At 34.4% G+C, this 13,382-nt stretch overlaps 1 protein-coding gene across 1 annotated transcript in view; it reads left to right on the top strand.

Moving 5' to 3' along the window:
• Nucleotides 1-12,474, top strand: part of WASHC4 (WASH complex subunit 4) — a 43,001-nt gene extending 30,527 nt beyond the window's left edge. The window contains exons 26-33 of the mRNA XM_037513723.2: nt 735-843; nt 3,415-3,481; nt 4,366-4,452; nt 4,639-4,786; nt 6,902-6,998; nt 8,182-8,378; nt 8,675-8,774; nt 9,649-12,474. Coding sequence (XP_037369620.1) covers nt 735-843; nt 3,415-3,481; nt 4,366-4,452; nt 4,639-4,786; nt 6,902-6,998; nt 8,182-8,378; nt 8,675-8,774; nt 9,649-9,716 — 873 coding nt within the window. The 3' untranslated portion in view covers nt 9,717-12,474. The remainder of the gene's footprint in view (nt 1-734; nt 844-3,414; nt 3,482-4,365; nt 4,453-4,638; nt 4,787-6,901; nt 6,999-8,181; nt 8,379-8,674; nt 8,775-9,648) is intronic.
• Nucleotides 12,475-13,382: the final 908 nt, after the last annotated feature.

The following is a 13,382-nucleotide window of genomic DNA, read 5'->3' as shown; positions in this document are numbered from 1 at the left end:
ATTTGATATGCCATATCCTAAATTTAATTACTCTTCTTAATCTTTACTTAATCCCAACTCTTTTGTATGCTAGTTGGTAGTCCTCTTCACTTTCAGAGCAGCTAATATTACTTTCTAGTAGATTTAATAAAGTTACATATTTATTATTAGAGGGTTGTATTAACTATCCTTTTCTTTGGAACAGACATTACTACTATTCAAAATAAGCAGTCCTGCTATTGTTCTATAAGAATTGTTTCCATTTGTTGTTACTATAAAATGAGATATTTTCTAAATCTTTTAACTAAAACTTTGAAAAATAATTTTTTCTTCAAGATGGAAACTAGAAATTTAGTTCACTTTGTGTTTGTCATTTGGGAAAGAGTGTATTTATAAATAAGTCTCCAGTACCTATTCAACGCATAGAAATGTAGTCTCACATCTCTGAACAACTGTTTTCAGGAGGAATTGGTTCCTTTTATCTATCAGAATAGTTGGGTGTTACAATAATGGTGTTGGTGAACCTAATTTTATGGCATTATTATTTCCCTTAGCTAATATAAAGAAATTACATTGACTTTGAACAATGACAGTTTTATACTATCCATGTTTTGTCATTAGACTTGAGTAATTTTTTATTTTTTTTAAGTACAATGGAAATTTCAAATTAGAAAGGAAAATGGTATTGGCATGATAGACATTTTATGCTTTGGGGGTCTTTATTAATAAAGGTAATCTTTAAATGATCTCTCTAGTATCCTTTTGAAAGAGCAGAAAAATTCAATCGAGGTATCAGAAAACTTGGAATAACCCCAGAGGGACAGAGCTACCTTGACCAGTTCAGACAACTCATCAGCCAAATTGGTAAGTTATTGTAAAAGTGTAGGAAAATAAAAACAAATCTTGATAAAGTACAAATTCTTCCTATATTAAATATCTCTTATGAATGAACAGTTTAATATCTGAGTACCTGAGTTCAACTTTCTTCTATTGATTTTCTTTTCTTAACAAGTTTTTAAAGTATGATTAGACTGTAGGTGAGGAAATAATTGGTTGACTAAAAACTAATATATTAAACACAACCTCTTTAGTTAAATTAAAAACATTCAATAATCTCAAAGACCACATACATAAAATCAGCTGGTACTTGAGATACCTGCCCTAACACATTGAGTTTTTTAAAGAGGTTCCCTCAAGTTGCAGCTTAATACAAAGGCAGGAGGTGGAAAGAATATTGGTGTGGAAAGTTAATTAATGATAGAAATTAACATTATATATAGATTTAATTAAAGATGAAGTACTGAGTGTTCTGAAATTGTGTAGCATAAAAAGTTATATATAATTTCTTAAGTAAGGATACATATGACAGCAAAATTTTTGCCCCTTTAGGGCTTAACAATGAGGAAAATGAAATACAAAGTTTATAACTTGACCTAGGTGTTACAGCTAAGAGGTGGCAGAGTCCAAGATGAACCCAAATAGTCTGGCTGCAGAACTTTGTTCTGAACTGCCGCGCTCTACTTGCTTCTCACTAGTACATTTTGACCAGCCAGATATCAGTTCTAACAGTTTGAATGAAAACAGTAAAACTACATATTTGATCTTTATAAGATGCGCATTAAAGAAATAGCTCTCATATTGGAATAGGCCTTAAAATAGATTCTGTGATACCTACTTTGAAGGTTGTTAAAAACATCAGATGAGACACGACCATGAAATGTTAACATTTTATCTTACCTTTTCCTTTTTAACTTACTCTCTTACTCTCCTTCAACTTCTTACCTTATTCTAACATCTTACCTTTTCTTCTGTTCTTTCTCCCAATGAATTTCAGCCGGATTAAATTATATTGAATTCCTATTATATGTCAGGACATGTTGGCTCAGGGCTGGATCAGTGAAGAAAGCAAAGGCTGTCTCATGGATCTTGCATTCTGGTCGGGGCAGACACAAACATAAAGATACTTAATTTGTCAGTGATAAGTGCTGAGTGAGGTGACATAATGGGGCTGGGCAGTGTTCTTCACTGATGTTCATGGAAAGCTCTAAGGAGGTGACATTCGGGCAGGGACTTAAGAAATACGGAATAAGCCATGTGCATGTCCAGAGAAAGAACGTAGCAGAGAGAGGGGACAGAAAGTGCAAAAGTCTGGCCTCCCGGGTGGTGCAGCGGGTTGAGCGCCATGCTGTGAAGCTGTCCGCAGCCTCTGCAGTGCGGGTTAGACACCCAGCCGGCCAGGGAGATTCCCACATGGTGCAGCAGACCTCTCCTGTCGCTCCTGCTGCTTCCCTCAGCAGTGCTTTCGGTCCGTCTACCTGTTCTGCTCCCCACTCTGGTGAATCCTCTCACCCTTCCATGCCTCTGACCTGTACCCCAGCTATTGTATAAATAAAAAATAAAAAATCTTAAAAAAAAAAAAAGAAAAGAAAAGAAAGGGCAAAAGTCCCCAGTGTGCTTAGCACTTTCGGAAATTGTCAGAAGCTGGGAAGGAGTTAGCGAAAGACCTGGAGAAGGCCATGTCAGCTACATGAAGCATTTGGACTTTATTCTGAGATGAAAAGCGCTTGTGGAGTTTTCAGAAGAGGAATGTTATGTTCCAGCTGAGTTTTACAAGAATCCCCAGCTGCAGTGTAGATGAAAGATTGGGGGGCAGGGTGTAAAGGTGGGAGCAGGTAAATGAGGCAGTCACTGCATATTGTGGTGGTCTAGGCATGAGATGGTGGAAGTTTGGAATAATAGGGTGATAGCCTGGGGGTGGTAAAAAGGGGTAGGATTCTGGCAACAATTTGCAGGCAGAATCAACCATAATTTTCCACTAATTAGATACAAAGTGTGAGAGAAAGGAAAGAGTTGGAGGACTTCAGTGTATTTGGTCTAACCAACTGGAAGGATGGACTTGCTGGTTTCTGATATAGGAAAAAATATAAAAAAAATAAAAAATTTTGGGTTTGATTTGGACATACTAAAAATTCTTTTTAGACATGTAGGTGTAGGCGTTGAATAAAAAAGCTTAGAGGAATAGTCCAGGCTGGTGATACAAACTTGGGGAAGCAGCAAATAAAGATGTCTTGATTCTATTTCCAGCTGTGTGTGTATGTGAGAGTGAAAGAGAGGCCGATATTTAATGTGAGAGTGGAGAAATTATTGCTATGCTAATTTTTAAAAATTTGTTTATAGTGTAGTCAAAAAAATTTAATGTACCTAGTTTATCAAAGCAAAATTAAAATTATATTTTAAATATTTAATATAGATTTGTGTTAAGTAGATATATTTGAAGTATACAAATACATACGTTTTAATTTTATAGACCAACAACTGAAAATAGTATTTATGAGTTGGACCTTTGTAATTGTCTGCTTTATGTCTCTGTATTCCTGATTTTTAGTGTTTAGAGTTACTTACGTAACTACCTGATTTTTGTGTGTGTGTTTCAAGGCAATGCCATGGGCTACATACGGATGATAAGATCTGGGGGTCTTCACTGCAGCAGCAATGCCATCAGGTATGGACACAAACATCCTGTCTGTCCTTTATACCACTTAAAAATTTTATGTCATTTAAATCTATTTTTATAGTAAGTGATATTACAGAAAAATTTTTTTGTCTTGATTTATTTTGAATTAAGATATGAAAATAAACTATTTTCCAAGTTAAGTATTTTTCTCCTTAAATTTTAAGAACTACATGCAGACCGCTGAAAAATCTTTTTCTCTTAAAGTTATAGTTTATTACTATACTCTGTGAATGGTTCTAAAGATTACATGATTTTAAAAAAGAATTAAATTTTGATTACTCATGCCTAAAATTCAGTTTTGGAATCTAAGTAATGATATAAATGTAACTGAAATGCAGTATTCTTTCCAAATGTGTAGTTGAACATGCTGCCTGATAAGGTAGCTACTAGCCACATGTAGCTATTGAAACTCTGAAATGTGGCTTGTCCAAATTGAAATATGCTAAAGTACACACTAATTTTGAGGGTTTAGTATAAAAAATGCTAAATATCTCAATAAAATTCATGTCACCAAGTTTTTCTTACTTTTAAAAATGTTTTTATGTCCAACGTTGTCCTTTATTTCATAGACCCTAGACATCACTGTCCAGAACAGCAGCCACGGTAGTGTCTAGCATCGAGTACTTGAAATACAGCTAATGGGAGTAGAGAGAGAATTTAAAATTTTATTTCATTATATTTTAATAATAGCTACCTTATTAGTGTAGGTCTATAGACTTGAGTCAGTAGTAACTTTGGAAGATAATTTAAAACTTGAAAAGTATGCAGAGTTTTAAGAATTTAGTTAGAAAGATTCAGTCTACACTACCACTTACATGTATGTGTCAGTTGTACATTTTTAACTTGCCTTCATAATTCTTACTCTTACATAGATTTGTGCCTGATCTTGAAGATATTGTAAATTTTGAAGAACTAGTAAAAGAAGAAGGTCTTGCAGAAGAAACATTGAAAGCAGCAAGGTAATTCCGTTTTAGTGACTAATTAAACAAAACTGAGTTCATTCTGAACTCCAAAGAAATTTACTTAGAAATGTCTTAGAATATTTTCTACTTTTGAGTGGTCTCTTCTAAACTGATGAGCGATGGATTTAAAAGTCATAACTTCATTTGAAAAAGAAATCAAGTAAGTAATTTTTTGCATTTTAGGCACTTGGATTCAGTCCTCAGTGATCACACACGAAATTCTGCAGAAGGCACAGAGTATTTCAAAATGCTTGTAGATGTTTTTGCTCCAGAATTTCGAAGGCCAAAGAATATACATCTCCGAAATTTCTATATCATTGTCCCCCCTCTGGTAAGTATTTCTAATACCGAAAATGAATTTTTTAGGTGTATTAATAAGTAGATCCAGTTTCTTTGTAACAGGAAATGCATATAGATTATATATTACTGACTTGCTGGTTGTAAATAAAACTAAATGTGCTCTCAGCGAATGTAGTCTAGAATATTTACTTACTGCTCTGCAGAATAAGACTTATTTATAGCTAAGATTGATTCTTACTTGTTAATACTGCCAGAGATTTTCTAGTGTGGTTTAAAGTACTTGAGTGAATGCCATTTCATGTATACCATATCATCTTTGTTTTGAATTGTATCATGTAGGCATTTCAAGTGATGAATGTAGACTATCTGTAATAGTATACTGAGTACAGCTTTATTCAGCAGTAAAAACTAGCATCTAGATTTTTTTGTTTTTTATTGATTCCTCTTCATAGTGTGTAGTGTGTTGTGCTCTAATTCAGTAGTTGCCAGTTAAAGACATCACTCAAGTTACCCAAAATTGCTTATCAAAACAATTGCTCCAGTAGGGGAAATGGAGTTAAGAAATTAAAGGCGTACATACTAGCAATAAGTTATTTTTTTCCTAGCAAAGTTGCTTTATTAAAAAAACATACATGGATAGCTTTAAAAATCTAAATATCACTTAAGCAGATGCAGCTTTTGATTGTATCTGACTTTAACTAAGGGTAATGACTTTTCATATTGCTGCCTGAATTGTTAACACGTATCTTCTTATATAACCATTATCTATTGAAAATAACTAATGGTCTATGGATAGCCTTTTACTTTATGAATTTTTTCTACTTAAAAAATACACCCATTGTTAATTTTGTCATAATTATGATATAGCAAAAATGACCATATTCATCTTTTATTCTTAAGATAATGTTAAACCGGAGGTGCATCTTGATAGCACTATAGTTAACTTAGAGTGAGTTTTCACCATTTTTCTTTAATTTGATGGGCAGTTTACTCTAGCCATAGTAAACAATAAGGAACCGCTTCTGAGTGTGAGGAAGAATGGTGTGTTGCAGGGCAGCTGCCAAAATTAACCTAATAGTGAGGAAAACAAGATGGATTAAGAGCACAACAAACAATTAGGACACTGTACTTGAGATTACAATATAATTCCAGGAAAAAGATAAATATGAGATAGAAAAAAGATTTAAATAACATTTGATAAAGATTTCACAACTATGTAACTGCCAACTGAGTTTTATAGGCAATAAAAATGAAACTTGGTATTTTGTTTCCAGTGTCAGCTATTATAGTACTTATTACATTGTATCATAATTATTTTTAAATAGCTCTCTCTTTACTCCTCTATAACTGTGCAATCGCCTATAGCCACAGTGGCTATTTCAATTTAATTATAATTTTATAAAGTAAGAGACTGGAGTCCTCAGTTGTCCTAACCACATTTCAAGTGCCCAGTGGCCATGTGGCTATTGGCTTGCTGCATTTCTGTCAGTACTGAGAGCACTGCTCTAGAGAGGGGATGTCTCGATGACATTCATTTTTTAATCTTAAGTACTTAATAATGCCTGGTATATTGTTTTTAGTAAATATTGTATAAGCGATATGATTAGATAGGGCATTTTGGAGATGAATTTTTTAGAGAAGTGCTGTTTGGGGGACTATTTTAAATAACTACTGATCGTTTTTTAGTAGAGAATGATAGGAAATAAGGAATAGATTTTAGAATAAATGGGTGCACAGAAGTAAGGCCTACCCTCAGGAGAGCCCTTGTGCTTTGAAGTGAAGCAGGCCTGCTTTTCTGACTCCAGCTTTCACAGAGTATGACTCTGGGCAACTTACTGAATCTCTCAAGCCTCAGTATCCCATGGAGTAAAATGTGCCCCTGTGGGTAACATGTGCATAATATTTCATAATAAATCATGCACAAGGCACTGTGTTGTAAAGTGGTAATTGGAGAGCGGGAGGGTGCCCATATTACTGGGACACATTTTTACCTCACCCTGAGCCCATTTGAATGAGGCAATTAACTCAGATCGAAAGGACAGGAACTTAGAAGAGATCCTGGTAATTTCTGAAATGTCTGTTTTAGGAATTAAATTCTGAAGACTTTCTTAGCACAAGTCTCTAATACATTGTTATATCCTTTCAGACCCTCAACTTTGTAGAACATTCCATTAGTTGTAAGGAGAAACTGAATAAAAAAAATAAAATAGGAGCTGCTTTTACTGATGATGGCTTTGCCATGGGTAAGCTTAATGGGACCGTTTTCACATTAATTTTATGTTCATCTTATAATGTATTTTTTTTTTTTTTTTTAAAGATTTTTATTTTTTATTTATTTATTTTATTTATACAAGCACTGGGTACAGTCAGAAGCGCGGGAGGGTGAGAGAATCCACCAGAGCCAGAACAGGGAGCAGAGCAGGCAGAAGGACCGAAGCACACTGCTGAGGGGAGCAGCAGGTCGCAGGAGAGGTCTGCACACCATGTGGGACCCTCCTCCGGTGGCTGGGGAGCAGCCGGGGATCGAACCCGCGCTGCAGAGGCTGCGGGCAGCTACGCAACCCAGCGCTCAACCGCTGCGCCACCGGGGAGGCCCTTATAATGTATTTTTAGAAACATTTACTTGAGAATCAATATGTGTTCGTTATAGATGTATTTTTTACAAGCAATGTTTACTGTTTTTGAGCTGGGTCACCTGATTTACAATATCTATTTTTCATCAGTTATTAATTACCTTTCATGTTCCCTTGGTGTGGCTAATCACTTTGTCTAGTTGGACCTAATATTTAATATCAGCTTTTTTTTTTTTTAAGATGTAGTTATTTATTTATACAAGCACTGGGTACAGTCAGAAGCGCGGGAGAGAGAATTCACCAGAGCCAGAGTGGGGAGCAGAGCAGGCAGACTGATGAAGTACACTGCTGAGGGGAGCAGCGGGTGGCAGGAGAGGTCTGTGCACCATGTGGGACCTTCGCCTGACAGCCAGGGATTGAACCAGCGCTGCAGAGGCTGCGGGCAGCCTCGCAACCAAGCACTCAACCGCTGCGCCACCGGGGAGGCCCTGGACCTAATATTTAGACTTTGATTTTGTTCTGGCATTTTATATTGGGTCCTGTAGCTTCCTCAAACACTATCTGTTTAGCAGTGTAAGTTTCCCCCCGACCCCATAGCCATATGTTATCTCCGGGTGATCTTTATAGCCATTTTATTTCTTTTTTCTTCCTTGATTGGCTTGTCTTTAGTTCTTTATATTTTCATATGTTTTTCTCAAGATTTAAGCCATGTTGCTACACATCATTCACTTATGTTGTAAATGCAATTTGAAAGAATTCAAAACAGTTAGTTTGATATTAGGAATTATTGTTGAAGAAATAGAATACACCTTATGTACTCATAATTTAGCTTTGGTTTTGCTAATGACTGCAGGTGTGGCTTACATTCTAAAGCTTCTGGATCAGTACCAGGAATTTGACTCACTTCACTGGTTCCAGTCTGTTAGAGAGAAGTACCTGAAAGAGATAAGGGCAGTTGCAAAGCAACAGAATGTTCAGTCAACTAGTCAAGATGAAAAACTACTGCAGACCATGAATCTCACTCAGAAGCGTCTGGATGTCTATCTACAGGTAGAGAAGAGTAATAGTCAAATCTGCTTTGACTTTTTGATATCCACTACTTCTTGATACCTGAAAAAAACAAATTATTTTAATAGTGAGATGAATAGTGATAAAAAGAGTGCATTTTAAAATGAATGGTATTTGGAAGCCATTTGACTCATCTTAAAAATGGATGCATTACTTAGTTCAATTTCTGTATATATGATTTCCACTAGAGCTTTTTAGAAATATTAATAATTAAGATAATGTTGATATCATACTCAAAATATTTTTCAGCTTTTATTTGTAATTTTTTATTTACTTAGGAATTTGAATTGCTCTATTTCTCACTGAGCAGTGCAAGAATTTTCTTCAGAGCTGATAAGACTGCAGCTGAAGAGAACCAAGAAAAGAAAGAGAAGGAAGGTCAGTGAGTATAAATTTGGAAAGACCACTACATCTTTTTAATAAATCATTTGTATTAATAAATAATTTTTAAGTCTGATTTACAGCTGCCTTTTGAAATACAATATACATCTAGAAGTCAGTCTTTTTATTTATTTTTTTAAGCAGATTCCTCTTTATTAGAAGCATAAAATCCAAAGATAAAGCATTTTGATCCCTAGCACCCTTTTACAAGTGTAATCGTATTAGATAAATCCTAAGATAGAAGTCAGTCTTTTTAAAAACATGAATCACCTATGAAACTGAAAAGAAATTCAGTTTATCTAGCATTTCATTCTGGTATGATTCTTTATTCAGTTTCATCTTTGAATTTAAATGAAATTCAACAAATTTAGTTTTTTTCTTTAACCCCCCCAACCTGTTTAGAAAGAACAAATTAGAGGAGGAACACTAAGTGTTGGCACAGGCAGAGCTGCTGAAGACTGACTAGACAGTGACTGAAGGAGCTGTTTAATAAATAGCCTTCTGTTCTCATTCATGGTCAGTCCTTAAAGAATCAAAGTGCAATATAACCATAGTAATTGTATCACTGAACTTGAGTCACATAGGAAAAAACCTTTGGTCTTAATGGAACTCCTGTGAACTATACTATTTAAGGAACTCTAGGTTTCTGGATGGTGAATATCAACCACATGCCATTTGCAATATTTAACCTACTTTTGTTGAAAAAAAATTAAGGTAAATAATATAATTTGTGACACTAGAGAAATATTTGATAGATGCATTTTCTTAATTTGAAATTCAGCAGTGTAGCTCTTCTTAATTTTCATTAGTTTCTTAATTCAGTTTTAAAAATGAACATAAACATACCCATTGTTTTCACTCATGCTTCCAGAAGAGACTAAGGCCAGCAACGGAGACCTGGCTGACAGCACCGTGTCTGCGGATCCCGTTGTGAAATGAGCCTGGCGGTGCACACTGCCCATTAGCAGAACGGGTCAGGACTGTTGCCAGTGAAATGGATGCTACTCAGCAGTGAAGTGTTTCCTGGGCCACTCTGGAAGTATTTAGATGCTGCAACTCTTTAAGGCAGTGCTCTAAAGTTAAGTACATTCCTCTTCTAAAGGCTCTCCTTGCAAAGGGTAAGGAGAGATTTTTAAAACTGGATTTTTTTTGCCTGGACTTTTAAGGCTAAGAGATGTGCCTAGAACAGTTATTTGAAGTGAAGTTCTGGAAAGGCAAATCCAGGTTACTAAACTGCCACCTCAGATCTCTTGTAATCTACGTGAATGTTTGTAGTTTGTATTTGCATAGGTCTTTGGTCCATATGTGGCTCAGTCATTGGAAATTCAATGTATAGATTATGTACAGCCAGTAAATACATTTTAAACAAAAGAAATTGAGCCTACAGTTCATAACACATACATATCAAAATATTCTTATAAAAAGGAACATATGAAGATGGTTTTGATACAAGAGGAGAGGCACTGCTGAGTGCCCTTCATGTACAGTATAAACTGATTCAATGTTAATTTCATGTGACTCACAGGAGCTGCTGCTGTCTTTGGTGGGACATTTTATAACTAGTTTACATTGCTTTGAGAACTTTTAACCTCCAACAACTGCTTTAAGTGTAGGATTTACTTAATACTCAAGATGAAAGAAAATTCAGATAAAGCCATAGAGTCCTGTTTGATGCTTCACTTTTGGTTGAAGGCACTGTGTAGGATATCAGAAAATGGAATGAAGTCTTATTTCTACATCCAAACTCAGGTTTCTTCTATGTTAGGTTAAATTGAAATTTTGGTGATGGTTTGAGCAGACTTTTTCTTTAAACCAAGTATAATCTAAGACATCAGATTAAACACTGTGCAGGCTTTTAAAAAATAACCACTGTGAGAATAAAGTTTAGTAAATCATTTATCAATTTAAAAAAATGAAGAAAGCTTTTGAGTAAATTTAGTTCTTGGCAAGCTATTAGCTTTATTTTTGTAAAGGTTATATCACTTAATAGCTGAATGGTTAATAGTTAATGGCCTATGAGCGTTTAATATGATACCTTTACAACAACAACAAAAAGACTGCTTAACTTTACATGTAATACTAACATCATTTTGGGAAATACTTGATTTTTCCATTGTACATGCCTGCTAAGCATTTCTTTGGGTACATCCTGCAGATAATTCTAAAATTGTTGTTTGATTTCCAGCTTCTGGAATTGGTGTACAGTGCCAATTTGTTGGTTACCATCAGGGTGCCTTCCCCTACCCTACTCCCCAAGATAAACACTTTCACTGTTAAATGGAGAAAAAGGCAGGAAATGTTTTTGTTTATTACATAAACAAGACTTAGCAGAATTATGAGCGATGAATGGATGAAGGCACTTAATATTTGTAATTCATACTAACTGTAGAAATGGCCCTAAAGCATGCTGCATAATTAATATTTTCTTTATTGTAAATGTTTATGTTAATGATCTTGCATCTGATTGTATCACATTTGCTACCATTTCATAGCAACTGTATTGTTTTTCCTGTTTTTCTTCTAACTTCCCTAATTCATCTCCTTTAATAAGGGATAGAAAATGTAACTAAGAGTTCTTTGTTTCTGTTCACTTGCTCCACACGTTAATTATTTTATCAAGAATTCACATGCTGACTCCATGGAGATTTATAGTTGAGAAGAAAGTGACAGAACTTTATTTTGCCTTTAGTTCAAAATATCACTACAGTCTAGTAAGTATAATACATTCATATCTTTGATATAAAATCAGAACAGATTAAGCATATATAGAGCTATTAAACTGCAGAAAAACAGGGCTTGAGTGTATTCATACCTATTAAGGATTATGTTTTTTCTTGATAACATATTCAATGTTGGTATATTCATTTTTTTCAGACATACTGTAACTAAAATTACTGAGCATTTGTTGAAAATTCACAGAAAACTTAATGTTCAAATTCTCAGGAATTAAAGATTAACCATAACATTGTCAGTTCTAATGAACTTTTGTAAAAGATGGCAAGTTTGTTACCTCCCCCAACTCTAAGATAATACAACATGTAAAATAAAACGTTAATAAATATAATTTCAAAATTTTATTTCCCCTCGATGTTTATGTTCAAAATTTAATGTCTTAAAAATCAGCAGTTTTTATCATTGAGCTTTTTGGGGTTCCTCTTTATAAAATATATGGACTCTGTCTTTAAAAAAATACTTGCATGCATATAGGCAAACATTTCAAGTATAAATTTGGTATTTGCTTCTCTCCATGTATCCCAAGTAAACTTTGGTTTTCTTTATACATTCTTGATCTTCCCATTGCTTGCTCTTTTCAATTAAAAAGACCCTGCATGAATGTTTCATTTTAGAGGTCCAGTGTGCTACCCACTGCCCCACAAGGTCAAACATTTCATTTTAAATCATCCTGAGAAGGCATCATTAGTTTGCAGTTTCATGTCAGAAACAACAAAGTGCAAATTGCAGTGCATGTTGTTATATTCTTGTAACTTGCAAACATGAGTTGAACTGAAACAAGAGTCTTCTAAATATTATATTGGAGACAAGAGACATGAACCTTTAATACTATCCTGGCAAATTGTTTTAAATCTGATTGCTACTCCTGTTTCCATCTGTAGTAGTAAATGTCTAAGATTGTGGGGCAAAAATGAGCTAAAACCATCACATACATCATCATGTTACTCTTTTATGCTTTGTTAAATATAAATATAATAATCTTAATTATGGTCTTTTTCTAGCTAAAGTTGCAAGTTTCAGACTGATGGTATTGCTTTCCTTATTGAAGTTTTAGTGTTAGTTTTTCTCTTTTAAACATCCTTTTAGAGGTTTCAAACAATAGGTTGTCAGAGATTTCAAATTAAAAAAGGAATCCATAATATGAGGAAATCTACTAGAGATTACATCAAGTCATAGGAGAAAGCACTCAACTCAGAAATGGTGATGGTCAAGTTGGAGTCTAGTTTACATAGAAACTATATACACAGCATGTTGAAGATCTAAGATAAGTAAATGGATAATTTTTTTCTATTTCAGTAATTGGACTTTTCTTGGCCCACCTAGTTTGCCTGATAACTCCAGTTGTTCCCATTAGTGGAGACATATTCTGGAAAGATGGTGAAATTTATCTTCCAGTCATTATGGATATGATGTCTGGGACCATCTTTAAGGATTATAAATGTCTTCTATAGTGTAAGATCTGAGTTAATGACACATGCTTTAGTAACGCCCTCGTTATTAGGGTGAGAAAAAAATTAAAATTTATACACCAAAACCACCTCTCCATGTCAAATTAATAGTAAAGTACTTAACCACTTCAGAATCTACACCGTATAAAACACTGTATACATGTTAAGAAAACAGCTATAAATATTAGCTATTATTACTCTTAAGTGGAAATATACTTGGCATGTGTCATAAATGCTATTGTTACTACCCTTTTAGGTAGAGTTTGAAAATAAGCAGTCTGTATTTGACTGAGTGGGTTTCACAGGAACAATTTTTTTATTTAAAAATTTGTCAGGTATGTATTTAGATTTTTTAAAATTGTAATGTAATTGACACATAATATTACACATAATGTAACTGACACATAACATAATGATGTGATTT

Source organism: Talpa occidentalis, unplaced genomic scaffold (assembly GCF_014898055.3).
Source record: "Talpa occidentalis isolate TD23 unplaced genomic scaffold, MPIMG_talOcc4v2.1 talOcc4.16, whole genome shotgun sequence".
NCBI classification, from domain to species: Eukaryota; Metazoa; Chordata; class Mammalia; order Eulipotyphla; family Talpidae; genus Talpa; species Talpa occidentalis.
The sequence above is the reverse complement of the archived record's forward strand: the minus strand, read 5'-3'. Positions and strand labels throughout refer to the sequence as shown.